Source organism: Sardina pilchardus, chromosome 20, assembly GCF_963854185.1.
Source record: "Sardina pilchardus chromosome 20, fSarPil1.1, whole genome shotgun sequence".
Taxonomy (NCBI): Eukaryota; Metazoa; Chordata; class Actinopteri; order Clupeiformes; family Clupeidae; genus Sardina; species Sardina pilchardus.
This window is the reverse complement of record NC_085013.1, coordinates 6,150,547-6,167,467: the sequence shown is the minus strand read 5'-3', so window position 1 is coordinate 6,167,467 and position 16,921 is coordinate 6,150,547. Positions and strand designations below refer to the sequence as shown.

The 16,921-nt window shown below is 42.7% G+C and overlaps 3 protein-coding genes across 4 annotated transcripts in view; 2 read left to right on the top strand and 1 right to left on the bottom strand.

Annotated features, from left to right (window-relative positions):
- The window catches only part of cdkl1 (cyclin dependent kinase like 1 (CDC2 related kinase)), a 6,598-nt gene extending 4,355 nt beyond the window's left edge, over positions 1–2,243 (top strand). Inside the window, exons 5-9 of the mRNA XM_062523145.1 lie at positions 1–58; positions 506–588; positions 767–823; positions 1,043–1,207; positions 1,444–2,243. The exon at positions 1–58 is cut by the window's left edge and continues 143 nt beyond it. Of these exons, the coding sequence (XP_062379129.1) occupies positions 1–58; positions 506–588; positions 767–823; positions 1,043–1,207; positions 1,444–1,548 (468 nt within the window). The 3' untranslated portion in view covers positions 1,549–2,243. The remainder of the gene's footprint in view (positions 59–505; positions 589–766; positions 824–1,042; positions 1,208–1,443) is intronic.
- Positions 2,244–3,603: 1,360 nt separating this feature from the next.
- On the bottom strand, positions 3,604–8,216 carry dmac2l (distal membrane arm assembly component 2 like). The gene is made up of 5 exons (XM_062523144.1): positions 8,185–8,216; positions 7,414–7,533; positions 6,864–7,072; positions 4,424–4,595; positions 3,604–4,155 (listed from the first exon to the last, which is right to left on the bottom strand). The coding sequence occupies exons 2-5, from the start codon at positions 7,521–7,523 to the stop codon at positions 4,026–4,028; spliced, it is 621 nt and encodes a 206-aa protein (XP_062379128.1). The 5' UTR covers positions 7,524–7,533; positions 8,185–8,216; the 3' UTR covers positions 3,604–4,025.
- Positions 8,217–8,364: 148 nt separating this feature from the next.
- l2hgdh (L-2-hydroxyglutarate dehydrogenase) lies at positions 8,365–16,014 on the top strand. Of its 2 annotated transcripts, none has more exons than XM_062523141.1 (10): positions 8,365–8,623; positions 9,369–9,484; positions 9,828–9,979; positions 10,657–10,788; positions 12,218–12,380; positions 12,482–12,516; positions 12,659–12,826; positions 13,244–13,401; positions 13,733–13,864; positions 14,125–16,014. In XM_062523141.1, the coding sequence occupies exons 1-10, from the start codon at positions 8,529–8,531 to the stop codon at positions 14,318–14,320; spliced, it is 1,347 nt and encodes a 448-aa protein (XP_062379125.1). In that variant the 5' UTR covers positions 8,365–8,528; the 3' UTR covers positions 14,321–16,014. The 2 variants fall into 2 exon arrangements, with proteins under 2 accessions (XP_062379125.1, XP_062379127.1); XM_062523143.1 differs by having other exon boundaries at positions 9,369–9,488.
- Positions 16,015–16,921: the final 907 nt, after the last annotated feature.

The following is a 16,921-nucleotide window of genomic DNA, read 5'->3' as shown; positions in this document are numbered from 1 at the left end:
CCCCTCTGGCCGGGTAAATCAGACGTGGACCAGCTCTACCTCATCAGAAAAACACTGGGTAAGAATAAAGCACGGCGTGGTGGTGAATGTGTGTGTAGATATGTGATGAAGTAGTACGTATATAAATTATGTGATACAATATTTACAATTATGATGTTGATCATGATCATGAACTTTGTTTCCATATTTATCATACCGTAATTTCCTGACTATTAGCCACAGCTTATACATTGATTTAGCTAAATGTCTTCCGCTATGAGGTTGATACATGGGGACAGTTAATATGGTATTAATATGGTATTAATATGGTTTTGTTTCTTTTAACTTGTATACACACATATACACACTGCGGCTAACACACAGGTATACTGTAGGTTAATGTATATGCAATATCTTTCATGTGTATATATGGAATATATATATTTCATGTGTAAGTGTAATATGGAGTCAGATGTGAGCATATTTGTGTAGTGCTGTCTGTAACCTAACTTCCCTCTCCCCGTAGGAGATCTGATCCCCAGGCACCAGCAGGTGTTCAGCAACAACCAGTTCTTCAGTGGAGTATCTGTCCCTGAACCATTAGAGATGGTGAGAGGACAAGCAAACACATACACACGCACACGACTTTCCAAACACACTCCCAGAGGGAACGCATACACACACACACACACACACACACACAAAACTCTCATTGAGGGAATACAGTGCTCACTGTAAGGAGGTCCCCTATTACATAATCATTGTGTTTGTGTGTGTTCATCTTTAGGAGACTCTGGAGCAGAAATACCCTAACCTCTCTTACCAAGCACTCAGTCTTATGAGGGTAAGTCACACACACACACACACACACACACACACACACACACACACACACACACACAAATACTTTTTGGTATAATCTTCATCATCGTCCTCCTCCCAGTACTGCATTGTGAGGAAGGTTGTTGATTGAAATGTAAATATAACATTAATGTGAATATCCATAAAGGTAAACAAACCATTGCTCAGAGTTGCCCTTTGGCCTTTCACCCTCTGACCTCAGGGTTGCCTGCGGATGGATCCATCCGAGCGTCTGACGTGCGAGCAGCTACTTGAGCACCCCTACTTCGACAGCCTGCGCGAGGAGAGCGAGAGCGTGGCACGGGAACTCAACCGGGCCACCAAGAGACGCTCGCGACAACCCCGCACCAAACACCTGCCTCCTGGGGTGAGTTGCCATGGAATGATGGAAATGTTGCACCTTCCGCCCTATTATTTACTATTTACCATTGAAGGTGAAGGCACTGCACTACTCTACTTAGTATGAGTTGTTTTTAGGGTGACTGTTCTATTTCATGGAGTTATATTGCTCAAATGTTGAGTTATGATGTGAGCGACTTGATTGAAATGATTTTTGTAGAGTTCTTGCACTGAATTTTCTCTCCCTCTCTCTGTCTGTCTTAGTATCTGCCTCAGCTAACCAGCAGTAGCATCTTCCCTGCCCTGGACAACAGGAACAACAAATACTACAACTTGCGCAAATTCAACTACCACTTCCCCAACATCTAACGCACACATGCATACCTTCTCCCACACAAAACGCAGAACACACCAGCACACCTACTCAGGGACTAGCCAATGCTATGGAGACCCCTCACTCTCACAACCTGCAGAAGATGGTCCAATCAGCATGTCGGGCAGCAGAGGGGAAAGTGGCCGGCGCAGGAGTATCCCTTCCTGTGAGAGGTTTACTTTGGTGTGGAAAAAGAAACACGGCAAACACGGTGAAACTAAGCTACCAAAAAAAAACTCTTTTCAGTCTCACTAATACTCTTGCAAGCCAGATTGCTAGGTTTTTATATCTCCTTTATTTGGACCTGTTGTTGCCCAGGAACAGCAGTTGCGAACCTCTGCTGGACAAAATACCATTGACAATGTTGAAAGGACACTCTCCAGCAGTCATTTTAAGCAGAAGCAAGCTGGAACCCATTAGCTGATCAGTACCCAAGTTTTGGGTTCCTCTCTGGAGTGGTGACATAGGCTCTAACCAATAAGAGCAAGAGCAGGTAATTTTAGACCCGCCGTGGCTGGGTCCAAAAAGCATCATCTAGGTCTAGGAAGAGACAGGCCTGACATTCCTCATTTCCTCAAGTGCAGTTTGAATCTAAAGCCATGTTTGAAAAGCTGGTGTTTCAATATTCCAACCACTTCATGCATCATGTTCCTGTTTTACTTTTTTCTTTTCTTTGAGAAATTGAAATAAGATGGGGGGGGGGTAAAGTATGACATGCATGCAACACACATTAAGATTTGTAGTTTCTCTGATTCTAAAGAGAGATTCTAAAGAAAACCAACATGCTACACATTATTACACATTTCTCAGTCTTCAAATGGCTGATGAAATATATGAGGTGTTTCCAATTCGATGGTTAGAATTCCTGAAGTCATACAGGTGCATAAGACTTCTCCCCCTGACTCCCCCCTATTGGGTCTTAACAGGTTAGATACGGAACCAGTGATATAGTCCAGTCTTAAACCCTCACTATAGGCATTTTGTTATCATCTGTAGGGTCTGATGCTACTCTATGCATTATCTACGAAGAGCCTTTTTTCTAGCGACTGGGTAGTAATCGTCAGGTTGTATTTGTTAGGTATTGGATGTGTTTGTGAATGTTGACAATGAGCAGTCTAGTGCTCTGCTAAAGGTACTTAGACAACAAAGGGACTCTACTGCCTTTCCCTGTTTGCCAAATATAATTGTTCATTTTGTATATTTTGTTTGTTTCTTTTTTAGAAAATGTATATGACTGAATCAATGACATGGTTTTCTAGTGAATAACATGTTTCAGGGCTGTTTTTAAGTTCTATATTGACTGGGGAAATGTTCGATGACAAAGCCACATTGAAAGGGGGCTTGATCTGTTTTTTGATCAGTTGAATCAGTCAGGCAGTCTGGATTCAGGCTAAGACCAGATTCACACTCGGAAAGCAGAACAGTCACTGGAAACAGATCCGCCAACACCTAATTCGACTCATCACGCACATTAGAATTCACTGGCTCTTATTCAGGGCTTTCTACTCTGGCCAGCTGGTAGCATTGCCTTTCAAATCAAATACCAAGTGGGTAGCACTAACATTGGCTGGTCTGCTGCCATTTTTATCTAGGTCAGTGCACGGTTGTAATACTTAAGCACAACAATTGGTGAGATGGAAACAAAACATCTACATCTACCATGTAACTTTTTCAGATATTCAGTCTGAATGCAATGAGCAAATTCAACAAAATGCAAAATGACATCTAAACAAAATGTTTCTCTCTCAAAAAAACATTCTCGGAGACAGACTAAGTGCTCAGGTTATGCGAGAAGTAGGAAGGAAAGTGGGTAAAAATGACACCGACTCACACAGATGGAAACACTGACACAGGTTGGCCGCAATGAGAGAGGTCACGATCACCTCCACGCCAGCCCAGTTCACACCATCCTGGCAGCCCAGCACCGTGGCTGGCAACACAGCAGAGAACCCCCTCAGAACTTAGTCATTCAGTTCAGTAAATTGTATTCATTGGCCAGTCAAATGCAGCCATTTGCTCGTTTGAGTAAAGAAGGGAAAAAAGGCAAATTTTTGGTAGCTTTATTAAGCTTTTAAGCTTTATCGTTTGGTTTTATATATATACATATATCCCCAACCAGTGGTGCTCTATAGCCCCGCAGACTCCCCTTGACTTGCACCAAATGCCAAATCAATGAATTGCGTGACTCCAAGGAGTCACGAGTCTCTGTAATTTTTAGCATCTCATGCATGCATAAAAGCTTTCTTAGTAATACCAATGTCTCTGTGGTTCTTTTCTATGGAGTAACAATAACAATGTTTGATACCTGAAAAAAACATAGCAAAACAACATTAACGTCTCTTTTTGTTTGATTCTCTTTTCTCTGTTGCTATAAATAAAGTGCCGTGACAGAGCAAAATGCATCTCCCAGTAATTTTTCTGCTCAGTTGCTGTTCATTCTATGGTTACTGTCACCATGGACACATCACTGCGTCTATTGTGGGTTGGGTGGGTCCAGGTCCAGCTCAATGTCCAGCTGTGGCAGAGCGGTCTGTAGTCGGTCAACGGTGATGTCTTTCTCACTCACTCCCGGCAGGTCACTCAGGAACAGATACTCCAGATTCCTACAGGGGGACCATCAGAGATACAGTACTGTAGCTGGCTTAACACTAGTCAAGTATGAAGCAGAAGAAGATTTACAATTACAATTACAATCTCTCCACTGTTACTTCAATGCTAACCATCAAGCTCAGTAATACTCAATAGCCATGCCCTGGAGCTGTCTGTTGACCACCTTAAGTGGCCTCATCACCATTTTGGCCACAACATGTAGCACGTACCATGACCAAGCATTTCCCACCCACTCTCCCTCATACTGGTGGTGTCACCCACCTCAAGTGGTGCAGGGCGATGAGGCCCTTATCTGTGACGTTGCCACAGGAGACGATCTCCAGGCGACGGAGGGTGTCCTGAAGCTTCTCCGTCTTGCTCAGCCTCTCCAGGCAGGCGTCCTCGATGTACATGCACTTAATCAGCCTCACTTCCTCCAAATGTTCCAGGCCATCTGCAACCACAGCACACGTCTCCACTTAGAACTCATTAGCCAGGCGTTCACTTCACAGTCTTTCATCCTCTGCTTCACACTAATGCAGTGACGATTACGATTCTGAATCCCGTGCTATGCTATGAGTGAAATGCTGCTATTGTATAAAGATTGAAAAAATGGTCTTTGGTCAGTCGCTGGATGCTGTTTTGTATTGTTGTTTCATGTTCATTTGACTTGCAGTGTTGGCCTTCTCTTTACCTCGTATCTCTCTTTGTTGTCAAGCTATCAAGAGTACGCGACGGGAAGGCCACTCTCACTGAAGCACTGAAGTGACATCACTGTCATTAGCCATGAAAACGATCCTGATTAAATAAAAATGATTCTTCCTCACTTGAGAAACTCAAGAGGACAGAAGGGCTTACGGGAATTGGGGCTTTTAGCGCAACTGCAGAGACAATATCCTGAGGGCCTCAACTTAGGCTTCTGACACCTTATCCAACGCCCACATATCATAATGCTCTATCTAGGCCTTAATACCATGTGGCTCCCCAGCTACAAGTGCCTGAATTACTGACAGAATAACTTAATATACTGGATGCTGCCAATATGAATACAATACCACCACTTGTTTCAGCTTCTGCCCTCTGGAAGACGCTACAGTACATGTCTGTACTAACTGAAACCTCATGTTTCAAAACTAGCTTCCTTTCATCAATCACACTCCTGAACATTACAAAACTAATCTGATCTATTTAGTTAGTTAGCTAGTTTTCTTTTTCTTTCTTTCTTTTCTCCCTCATTGGATTGAGCTTCCGCTTTCTCTAACACAGCAGACATTGTTATGTGGCAAGTAGGTATACTGCTGTATACTGCTACAGTGTTCAAGTGAGTTTAGCAATGAAACCAATTGTAGACAGAATTATCCAAATGAGGAGGTTTGATTGATGGTTTTCCTGCTGTGCTGGCTTCCCTCACTGAGGTCTTTGGCCACGTCTGCTCTAGCTGACCAACTGGAGAACCAGATGGAGACGCCTGTGGTGATCCAGGTTTGACAGTGGCATCAATCGAACCGGACACATAGGAACAGCAGTGTGTGTGCATTATTCAAAGGGCTCTCTGTCGATCTTGCTCTTTCTCTCACCGTCCCTCCCTGTTCCTCGTTCCCCTTTGTCTTTATGTGGAGAGTCAAGGTGATCTGAGGTGATGTGGACTGATGGCTTTGTTTCTGTGTAAGACATCCTCCCGGCTAACGTCACCAGTACGCGCGCGTCTTCTAGCGGCTGACTTTCATCCTGACCTTTCACACTCGCAGGTAACTTTCACTCCTTCCTTCCCTTTACTCTCTCACCTTTCTATTTCTCTCTCTCTCTCTCTCTCTCTCTCTCTCTCTCTCTCTCTCTCACACACACACACACACACACACACACACACACACACGCATAGCAGGCCAACGGATTGAATTATCACTTGAAGAGAGAACCCAAGCGTGGGGAGTGGAGAGCTCTGGCAGCTGCTGTGTTCACACAATTAAGGAAATCAAAGAGGTTGTATAATCATGGTAGCCAAGCTCTTGTGATTTTTGTGAAGAGTAATTCATTATGAGACTAACCCCCTCCCCTCCTCAAATTCCAGATGACTGGCATTTCAATTGCAGACTAATTTTTGAACCATTGTAATTGCCAAAGTTACAGAATATTCTAGTTTTGGTTAGGGTAGATCACGTCTTTTCTGGATACTGTAGTACACGCTGCGCTTCCAATTACAACTGTGCCATACTGTGTTTGATCCAAGCCTTTCCGTCTGGAAGGACTTGCCCCGAAACGTCACAGATTAAAAAAAGACATTTGCTTTGGAGTGAATGGTGTGTGGATTTTCTTTACAGTCCAAGTCTTTCCTCTTCAAACTAAAAGAGCTGGACATCTACACTAACCTGCCCATACTAGCCAGAGTTTCTTGGTGAAGATACATTTGCAGGGTCAGTGGGTTTACGTGGACAGTTATTTTGTCATTCCGATTAAACTAATCCGATTGAAAAAATGGTGCTAACTGTTTATATGGGGTACGTTCAATTCCGATCAGGTTCTCACAAGTGCTCTACAATAGCCGTTGCTGCTTTAAGTGTTGCTGCACTTTACTGAAAGTGTCCATGTCAACCCACCTACTAAAACCTTTTAGTCCACACTAGAATATAATGACACAGGGTATTTGTCATGTTCTAGGACCCTGAACTAGCTCTGGAATGCAAGTAGGGAACCTTTGTGTTAATACTGTTCAGTTAATACTTACCCAGATGGTCAAATCCACGGTACATTATGCAAGAGTCCGTGCCATCAATGGCCTGGATCTTGTAGCGACCAAGGGGGCCAGTGGGGAGGCCATTGTAGTCAATCTGCCAGCGGTCAAAGCCCTGGAACCGGACTTTCGCTCCACACCTGAGCAGCCATTCTGCTGCCGCTCGGTCTGGTCCCGCAGCTTTTATTCTCTCATAGTCCACCCTTAGACAGGACAAAAGAGGAACACCCTGGAACTAAATATAAAGAATTCATCCCCTTGTAATCAGGCCCATCATCCACGTTACAATCCTTCTGACATGAATTCTCTGGTTCGGGCTGGTGCATGTTTTGTTAGAGGATAGGCCTGTTAACAGGCAATTTGTAATTAGAGTAAATCATGGATTAACCTCATGAAAACTGGCAGCACAAAAGAATGTGTCTAGACAAATAGCTATCTGTCTGTGAACCATTTGTCTTGAAAGTGTCTATGGAAACGTGTTAGTTGGTGTTAACAGAGGGAGATTCATTAAAATGTAATGATATGTTGAGGTCTTGCAGCTCACTTGTTGAAAACAGCATTCAGCCATCCCCAGAATGGTCTGACGCCCCCTGCTGCTTGTAGAGTCGTCGGAGTGCACAGTACTGAGTGGGCTGTCCTCGCCAATAACCTCATCTTTCAAATGCTAAAAAAACATAGCAGTGGGACATTTTTTGAACTGGTATCAAAGAATTAATCAAGACAAGTTAAACAATTGGGCAAGACGATTGGGCTTGGCAGAGCTTCTGAACTGCATGTTGTCTACCACTGCCGCCCTTCAGGCTTCATTTTACCAAGTGTAGAAAATGTATCCAACTTTTCCAACAGTTTACTACAACTGAAATGAACAATAAATCACCAGATGGCACGTAAAGTGACTACATGACAGTTATGAATCCCTTTCCCTCCCAAAGTCATACTGTACATCTCAATTAACTGCTTGACTATGCTGCAGTCACACATAGACCTAGTAAGCCGTGGGTTATTATAAAGGTAGCCAACATAATGTTGATGTCCAGCAGCAGTTAGATGGGATTTGAGAAGTTACTTGAAGGATTTGAGTCAATGAAATGGCACGTAACGTTACGTGCCATTTCATTGACTCAAATCCTTCAAGTAACTTCTCAAATCCCATCTAACTGCTGCTGGACATCAACATCCTAGACAGTGTATTTCTCATGTGTGTCACCACCTGTCACTGACAATGAACAACGGCGCAAACTTGACGAATAAAAACAACCTATCATCTTTCATTCTACGTGCATTATGCTTTAGTAAGTTACCACTGCCCACTAACCTTTCGCGTTCTCTCTATCAAGGTGGTGCAAGCATAGACAGTAAAGGGTGCATGGTGCAAGTGCCAACATTATTTACATCCTTGATCACGCTGCTACAACGACCTCTCACCCTGTACGTACAAAACGTAAAGCGCCTTCATTGGTCGAGCCGGGAACGTCCAAATGACGCACCACGGTTCAATCCACCGTTGTGTGTGTGTTAGCTAATCGCTTAGCTGTCTATCTTACTTGAGGGTCAGCTAAGGAGAGGCGTAAATGTCTCGTATGACGTTACTGATTAGGTGCGATTTATTCACAGAATGATTGTAAGACATATAGCATTATCCCTTTGTATTCTGGAAAAATGATACGAATGCTGTCCAGTGTCTCGGCTGGGACTGTCTTACTGGCCAGACAGCCAAAGTTCGTTGAGCTCGCTGTCAGACACCAACACACTGGGTGAGTGACATTTCATGACTGTTAATTTATAGTGTGTTGAAGCATTCATTGAGTTTAAAGCCTCCTTAACTTAATTGAAGTCCCTGCAAGTCTAGGTGGTCTTTAGGATCTGTGTGGTAGGGCTTCAAAATAGTCTGCTTGTGTGTCTCGCATACAGTACAAGCATGGTGTCACAGGTTGTTTGGGCAATAGGACAACTGTGTTTGCGAAGCCAAGTTCAATAGTTAGACTTTATAAAGCAGTGTCAAAGTTTAACTTCTCTGACTGTGAAGTAAGCTAAACGGCAAGGCTGCCTCAGTGCTGGAATGGAATCTCCAGTTGCCACTTGCTCAGCAAGTTCAACCTGTTTCGATGTTGATCACACTATGATCAAAATTGTGAAGTCTTCATGTGTCAATCATGTAATGCATTCAGAGCAGCCTTAAGGTGGCAGTTGGGCAGGGATAGAAGCTGGCCTGAGGTGAATAAAGACTTATCTAGTTAGTTAAAAAAGTGTCATGGCTTGGTGTAGGATGCAATTGTTTTGGTTTGAGTATTGTTTAACCTACGTGACATAGAAAATGTATCTGCACATCCACTTTTCTCAGTTGGTATTTTATGATTCCATGATATTTTACAACTTTCAAATAAGCGATTACTCAAGAGAGGATTATTGTGCAAGTCAAGTCAGTGTTTTCCAGGCAATTCTCTGGGGGAAGGGGGTGTCCCTCTCAAAGTATATTATGAGTGTGGCCTTGCTTTGCAGCTCATACGATGTGGCGGTGGTTGGTGGAGGCATCGTGGGTTTGGCCTCGGCACGGGAGCTGACCCTTAGACACCCAACATTAAGCTTTGCTCTGCTGGAGAAGGAGAAAGAGCTCTGTAAGTGAGTTTGTGTGCATGTTTTTTTTTATTATATGGATTTGACACATTGCGTGTGTGGGCCTATATCATGCTTATGCTTTTAGTAACTGAGACCGTGATTGGGTCCACTGAAGCTCTGCTACAGCATTGCTTGGTGCACATGTTTGTGTGCATGTCCGTGCATATGTGACATACACTGTGAGAATGTGTGTGTGTGTGTCTGTGTGTCTGTGTGTGTTTGGGTGTGTGTCTAGTCTACAGGAACACACAAGGTGAACAGACTAACTTTGCTTTAGGCATGTTAATAATCACAGTTGTTGGGACAGTGATATCATGTGTTTCCTCTCGTCCCTGTCTCCAGCGATGCACCAGAGTGGTCACAACAGTGGAGTCATCCACAGCGGCATCTACTACACACCGGGCTCTCTGAAAGCCAGACTGTGTGTGAAGGGGGCCACCATGGCCTATGAGTACTGCGAGAAGAAGAACATCCCCTACAAGAGGTGTGGGAAGGTGAGCTGAACGTGGGAAAACTGAGGCAGGCAAGGTGTCTGTATGCGTAACGTGTGTATACTGTAAGACATCATATACAAGCTTGTATCTAATGGAATTGCATAGGGTACAGAGGTCTCACTCCTTGGTGTCTAAAGAGATGTGCTAGTGACATGTAGCCAGTGACGCACCCATGAACTCCAGTCTCCTTCCTAGCATGTTAGCCTCCAACGCCATTAGCTTACAGATTTATCTCCAGTAGTAGTAGTAGTAGCTTTATTTGTCCCAGCTTGGGCAATTGCTTTGCAGCAGTAGCGCACACACATACACTTCCATATACACATACAATAACACACTTCCACAGGACATTATAAAAAATAAATAAATAAATACACAAAAAGATAAAAATGCTATGGGGAAGTGAGATGCACAGTATAAAAGATAAGCCCATAAATAAATAAATACACAGCCTGACATATGGCTATCTGTGTTTCTTAATGGAGTTAAGCAGCTGAACAGCGGAGGGTATAAAAGAGTGCTTGTATCTATTTGTCCTGGCTAGTGGATATTTAGAACAGGAGCCAGAGGGAAAAAGCTGTGTGATGTGCTCCAATGTGTGATCCTGTTTTTGTGCTCGGTGCATTGCGATATAGGCTACATATCTTTAATGTAATGCCCAGTTTTAATTTGCCTCGCAGCTGATTGTAGCTACGGAGCGTGAGGAGATTCCCCGTCTGAAGGCTCTGTATGAGCGAGGCATGAAGAACAATGTCCGAGACTTGACCATTGTCGACGCCAAAGGCATCAGAGAGAGAGAACCATTCTGCAGGGTGAGTATGTGTGTGTTTGTTTGCGTGTGTGCATGCTCATGTAATGTGTGTGTTTGTGTATGATTATGTACTGGCAGAGATGAGACAGGTCATCGTCTTGCAACCTGAATGATGCATGTATTGTTACAGTATATCTCTACACGCTGTTAACCTCATATGCCCTGGGTATAATTTGACCTTGACCTCTGACCCTATGACCTTGAGCACTTAGTGACGCTCTGTAATGTTTCTGTTGTGGAACTATGTAGATGTCAAGGAGATAGCTCTGATCCATGATCCCCTATACAATCTTGACCTTTGACTTTGTGACCTTAAAGGAGAAATTAAGCATGACCATAAGTTAGAGTCATGGACGAGGGGTGATCCCATCCAGACCCGAAGCATTCCGAAGATAGTCAGTTTTTACCAAGCATGCGCTAGCAACCGGGCATGTCTCATACTGCACACAAATCGCTTATTTTAACCCATCTACAAGGCTAACAAGAGCTCCACACTTTGCGACAGTGTAATTAGGTTGTTAACATTTAAAACTAGTAATTGCAACATTGTATGTTTGCTGAAAGTTTATTTAGAAGGCAGTTTATACAGACACTACCTGGAGTAACTTTTCCACTTGTTTTCTGGGCGACGCCATTTAGAATTTATAATATATGGATAGGGTCACCCCTTGTCCATTACTAGTTTATGGTCATACTTAACATATCTAAAACCAATTTAACACTGGATTTCCCCTTTGAATGCCTAATCAGTTCATCGATCCCTTAAGTGAGTAAGTATGCCGGTTAAATGAAGAGCCTTTGTTTGAGAGATGCCGTGCAAACACTTTGCTGTAAGGATGCAATGACTCATGTGCTCATGCAGATGACCTGAAAGCGTAACTCCAGCCAAAATGGACTTTTTCTGCATTAAAACACGTCAAATCAGCCGTGAAGACAGTATTTTCTGTTGATCAACCACTACAGAGCTTGCCACGGTATGCTATAGCCCCAAATCGCAAACAGTGGATTAGCTAAGGGCGATGAGCTAAACACTTTCCAAATAGCATTTTTTTATCAGTAATATTGTTCAAAACAGCACCAAAACCCCAGTAGTAGCTTGGTCAGGGTCCCTACACATAAAACGAAGCACCAACAACATTTAGCAAATCCGGAGTCTATTACAGAAGACTGTTAAGAACTCTTACCAACTGTTCCACTTCCAGCTCCTCCAATCCAGTGTCTCAAGGATTCGTTGTACTGTCATATCTAGTTAATCTATTATTCATGCTGAGGGAAAATGCTGTCTCCACGGCTTATTTGATGTGTTTTAATGCAGAAAAAGACCCTGGGGGTCAATTTTCACCGGAGTTACACTTGAATACAGTAATATATAATGCTGTAGAGTGAAGCATGACCTGAGGAATTCTGACCATTGTGTCCATGTGCTTTAGGGTATAATGGCTCTGGACTCACCCTACACTGGCATAGTGGACTGGCGGAAAGTTGCCCTCAGGTATGGGCAGGATTTTAAAGAGGCAGGGGGAACCGTGGCAACTGAGTTTGAGGCGTCTGACATCACTGTGGTGAGGGAGAGTCCAGCCAGGAGCCCGGAAGGTGAAGGCTCTTTCACATTTGTGCACACACCCACACACGTTAGAGCTAAATGACCTTGGATTATACAGTTATTACATAATTTGCATGTATTTCTTTTATAGGTCTTAAATACCCCATTGTTATTAGAAGCTCCAAGGTCAGTCACTTGAAAGATTGAGCATGAAAGGCTTTCCTCATGATTTTCTTGTGAATAGTTATGTGAGATCTTTTTTGGTTACGATGTCTCTTTGGTGTGTATGTGTGTGTGTGTGTGTGTGCGCGTGTGCGCGTGTTTCTAGGGTGATGAGGTGCATTGTCGTTATGTGTTGACTTGTGGGGGTCTGTACTCTGACCGGCTGTCCCAGATCTCGGGCTGTAGTCCTGAGCCCCGTATCGTGCCCTTCAGGGGGGACTACCTGGTGCTCAAGCCAGAGAAACGCTACCTCGTGCGGGGAAACATCTATCCGGTGAGCCTGAAACCTTTCACACAGCTCCACCTGCTGGAAAGCAATACCAAGTTCCCTTAGTTATTTTTCACTGATTACATACTTCCTATTATCTTCTAGTACAGTATATGTATATAGAGCATCTCATAAAATGCTGTTTTGAAGATATTGTTTTCCTATGTGAGTTTGGTCAGTTATCATTTTATGACAATCCGCTAGAAGCTCTCAGCACTTTTTGGAAGAAGTTGTTCATTTGTAGGTTGTTAATTTATGAAAATTAATTTCCAAGCAAAAAGTTGCAGCACCCAAACAAAACAGGTTCTCTTCCACATTTTTACTACTAATGCATAGACTCAAAGAAAGAAATACAAAATAGATTAAAAACATATGATAATAATTCCTGCAACCTGTCTTTTTTGAACCAATGCATGTTGACAGGTGCCAGATCCTCGTTTCCCATTCCTGGGAGTTCACTTCACCCCCCGTATGGATGGCGGTGTGTGGCTGGGTCCCAATGCCGTCCTGGCTTTCAAACGTGAAGGCTACCAGCTATACGACCTCAATGTCAGGGACCTCACAGACGCGCTATCTTTTAGGTACCAGAGAAGATGTCAATGATCATGAGCACATTTTGGGTTGGGTTGAATATGAAGTACTTTAGTCATCATTAATGAATTCAAATGAGCTATACCTCTTGTTTGTTTGTTTGTTTGTTTGTTTTACAGAGAGCCCTAACCTGATTTTTAAATGTACATTCTCTCATAAGCACACTACATATTTCAGTTAATGTTACAAACATTAACATTATTTAACATTAACAAATACATTATTTTTAAACATTTATGAGTACATGACAATAAACTTTGAACTTTGAACTTTGAAACATAACCTGTTGAGTCTTTCTGTCTCCTTTGTTGGCATCTGTAGAGGTTTGCAGAAGCTGGTGATGAAGAACATAACCTATGGTTTGGGTGAAATGTTCAGAGGCGTGTTCATAGGAGCACAGGTGAAGATCCTGCAGAAGTTTATCCCTGAGCTCTCTCTAAGTGATGTAGTCAGGTAAGACTCATAAGCCATGGTCTCTTCTACTGTCATCATTAAACCATCTACAGTATATAGGCTATAATGACTCATTTAGAATAATGTGATGATCGTATTGGATATTTTTGAGATGTCAAATGTTTAGATGAATAATGTATCTAATATTGCTATTTGAAGCGTCGTCCTTTGTTGTGATTCAGTCCAATGTCCATCATTTGTTTTTGTTAGTGTTAAATTGTGTGTATATGTCTGTCTACTTGTCTGTCTGTCTGTCTCAGGGGTCCATCTGGAGTACGGGCACAGGCTCTGGACAAAGATGGGAACCTGGTGGACGACTTTGTGTTTGACGGGGGCACGGGGGAGATTGGCAGTCGGGTGCTGCACGTGCGCAATGCCCCCTCACCTGCTGCCACCTCCTCACTCGCTATTGCCGAAATGGTCGCTGATGAGGCCGAGAAACGTTTTACCCTCTGACACACACACACACACACACACACTCAAGAAATACCCAAAAGCACACACACACACACACACACACACACACACACACACACAACATACAGGTGCGGTGGTTGGTGGACACTGACGGAGGGCACGAACAATGTGCCTCTACAGCATATCGCCCAATTACCGTGCAGTGCGACTCTACTGGATTATGTCAGGCAGGCCGGTTGTCCCATTTGCATAGTGGGCCCCGTCCCAGCTTTCCGCTAGCCCACTTCTCCACTGACGCCTGACCTCAACTTAGTCCTCACTCACTCTCTCCTTTCCATACCATGTCACCCTATAGGCCAGGCCCCGCATCGCTGCCTTCCATATTCCTTTCACCTGTGGCCCGATCCCATTACACTCGCATTACATTTGTCTTTACCATCGGCTTGGTTTCCACCGTGCCTCTGCAGTGCTGATCTCACCGACGTCTGGATGGGAGCCAGCCGACACCCTACAGTATGTAGCCTACTTCAGGTCCGTCTATACGGTGTTTACATGGATCAGTTCTCTTGAAAGGCCAGAACGAATGGGAGAACAAGTAGAGGAATCGTCCCTATCATGATTGGGATTGGGTTCTGCTGTGTCTGTCTGGGCTTTGACAGACAACCATGACGGATGCTGCTGAGGCTTGGCAAATGTAACCCCAGAACTTAATTGACTCTGTCGATTAATTGGGAACCAAGCCATGCTGTTGAGTAAATGGTCTTTTGTGCATGATGTGCCTATAGATGAGTTCTTGTCGAGATGAGTTGCAATTTTTTAAAACTTTTTTAAAAACGCTTTTTCATGCTTTCAGTTTGACAGATTCAGAACAAATTACACACTGCTATATTGGCTGTATTTTAAGCATGTGTAAAGGTTCTACCCCTCTGGGTCTGCTTGGTACTTCAATCCCCATGCCGCTGATGTTCTGCATTTAAACTAAGCTGAGTTATTTAACATCATAAATCTACAGCTGGGCGTCATTTTCTTGGCTCAACAACAAAATCAACAAAACGTGCTGTAACAGAGCTAAAATGATCTTTATTGTTCTTTGAAAAGATGTAATCTATCATTACTTTGTACTGATGTGTAAATCCATGTGGTTCCACGAGCCCACACATCTTTACAACAGTGACCACTATAAGAGAAGTGGAACACAAATAAGAGGAATGTGTAGGAAGTGGGAAATATTTAGATTTTTCACCAAAGATATTTGAAGATCTGTTATTATGTGACGTTATGTGAAGCGACATTGAGTATCTAGAAAGGTGCTATATAATACAAATGTATTACAATTATTATTATTATTATTATTATTATTATTATTATTATTAAAAATATGAATACTCTTTCTCCTGTACATTGAGACGTTGATTCTGAGAAACACTATTTTCAAAATATGAATAATAATTATTATATAAAGAATCAAGTTTTTAAAGCTTTTGTCATGGTATGGTAATGGTAATTGTTAAATTGTCACAATTCCATAACAATTTGAAATACTGCCAGCAATCGGCATTAATGGCTTTAATGTGTTAAATGACAAAAAAAAAGTGCACATATATGTTTATACTGTATTCTGACTGCAATGTATATGTGTATGGTTACATGGAGAAGAAAGTAGATTTGATTTTGTGCCGTTTATTTTGGGTTTTTTAATGCTCAAAATAAAATAAAATACCTATTATGTGCTATACCAGTGGTTCTCAACATGGGGGGGGGGGGGGGGCATGAGATGATATGGTTATGTGTCTGGTATAGCAGACGCTTTTGTCCAAAGCAACACAATCAGATGTTCATCAGAGGACCAGAGTGGTCGATTAGGGATGTACAGCTGGATCAGGGAATTTAAATAGCAACTTTTAAAGAGAGAGAGAGAGCTTAACTGCATTGGACTTCCAACTGGAATCATAATGATGAGGACAGTGAGATTGTCACACCTCATATTGGGGCCTGGAATATTTTCAGGGGTGCAGGGGCACTTTGGGAGCAAAAAGGTTGAGAATCACTCATCCATCCCATATTTAAACACAATTTCGTAGCAGATGAGCATCAAACTGGGGCACACACATACTGATAGCTGGGCTATGTAGGGTTTTTTATTCAATATTAATAGGCCTATGTAGTTTTTGTGTTGTTAACAAAAAGATATACACACAGAAGTTCATAATGCATGTCATAGGACTTTAGGACATCATGAATAGTCTAGTTGAACAATAATGGGGTAAATAAGTTATATTATATTAAAATAAAAATACATAAACCTTTAAAACTCTTAAACTGCTGTTTTGACATGGGCTGCGTCAAAACGGAGGTGACAGAGCAGCCATTGAATTTGCCGATTTCTGCATGCAACACTTGTCCATGAAGTTAGAGCCCCGTGAAGATGTGAGATAAGATATTTCCACTGGGTGGCGATATTGTTTAATTGTTAATAATGACAAGTGGGGACAACATCTCGTGCATATACAACGAAAAATCCCGGGGAGAATGGCAAGAATATCTTATGACTGCATATGAAACTTATCGATGGTTTATAAAACATTTGTTTGTTCTAGAAAGGCATGTTAGGTCTATGTCCATACTGTAGGGCTATATGGA

What these genes read in the sequence shown, in the direction of transcription:
- dmac2l (XM_062523144.1), bottom strand. Translation starts at nt 7,523, where the DNA reads ATGAGGTTATTGGCGAGGACAGCCCACTCAGTACTGTGCACTCCGACG. An exon ending in CTGAATGCTGTTTTCAACAA is followed by an intron (nt 7,073 to 7,413) that starts GTGAGCTGCAAG and finishes GTCCTGTCTAAG; the next exon opens with GGTGGACTATGAGAGAATAA. An exon ending in ATCGCCCTGCACCACTTGAG is followed by an intron (nt 4,156 to 4,423) that starts GTGGGTGACACC and finishes GTCCCCCTGTAG; the next exon opens with GAATCTGGAGTATCTGTTCC.
- l2hgdh (XM_062523141.1), top strand. Translation starts at nt 8,529, where the DNA reads ATGATACGAATGCTGTCCAGTGTCTCGGCTGGGACTGTCTTACTGGCC. An exon ending in GTCAGACACCAACACACTGG is followed by an intron (nt 8,624 to 9,368) that starts GTGAGTGACATT and finishes CTTGCTTTGCAG; the next exon opens with CTCATACGATGTGGCGGTGG. An exon ending in TCCAGCCAGGAGCCCGGAAG is followed by an intron (nt 12,381 to 12,481) that starts GTGAAGGCTCTT and finishes TTTCTTTTATAG; the next exon opens with GTCTTAAATACCCCATTGTT.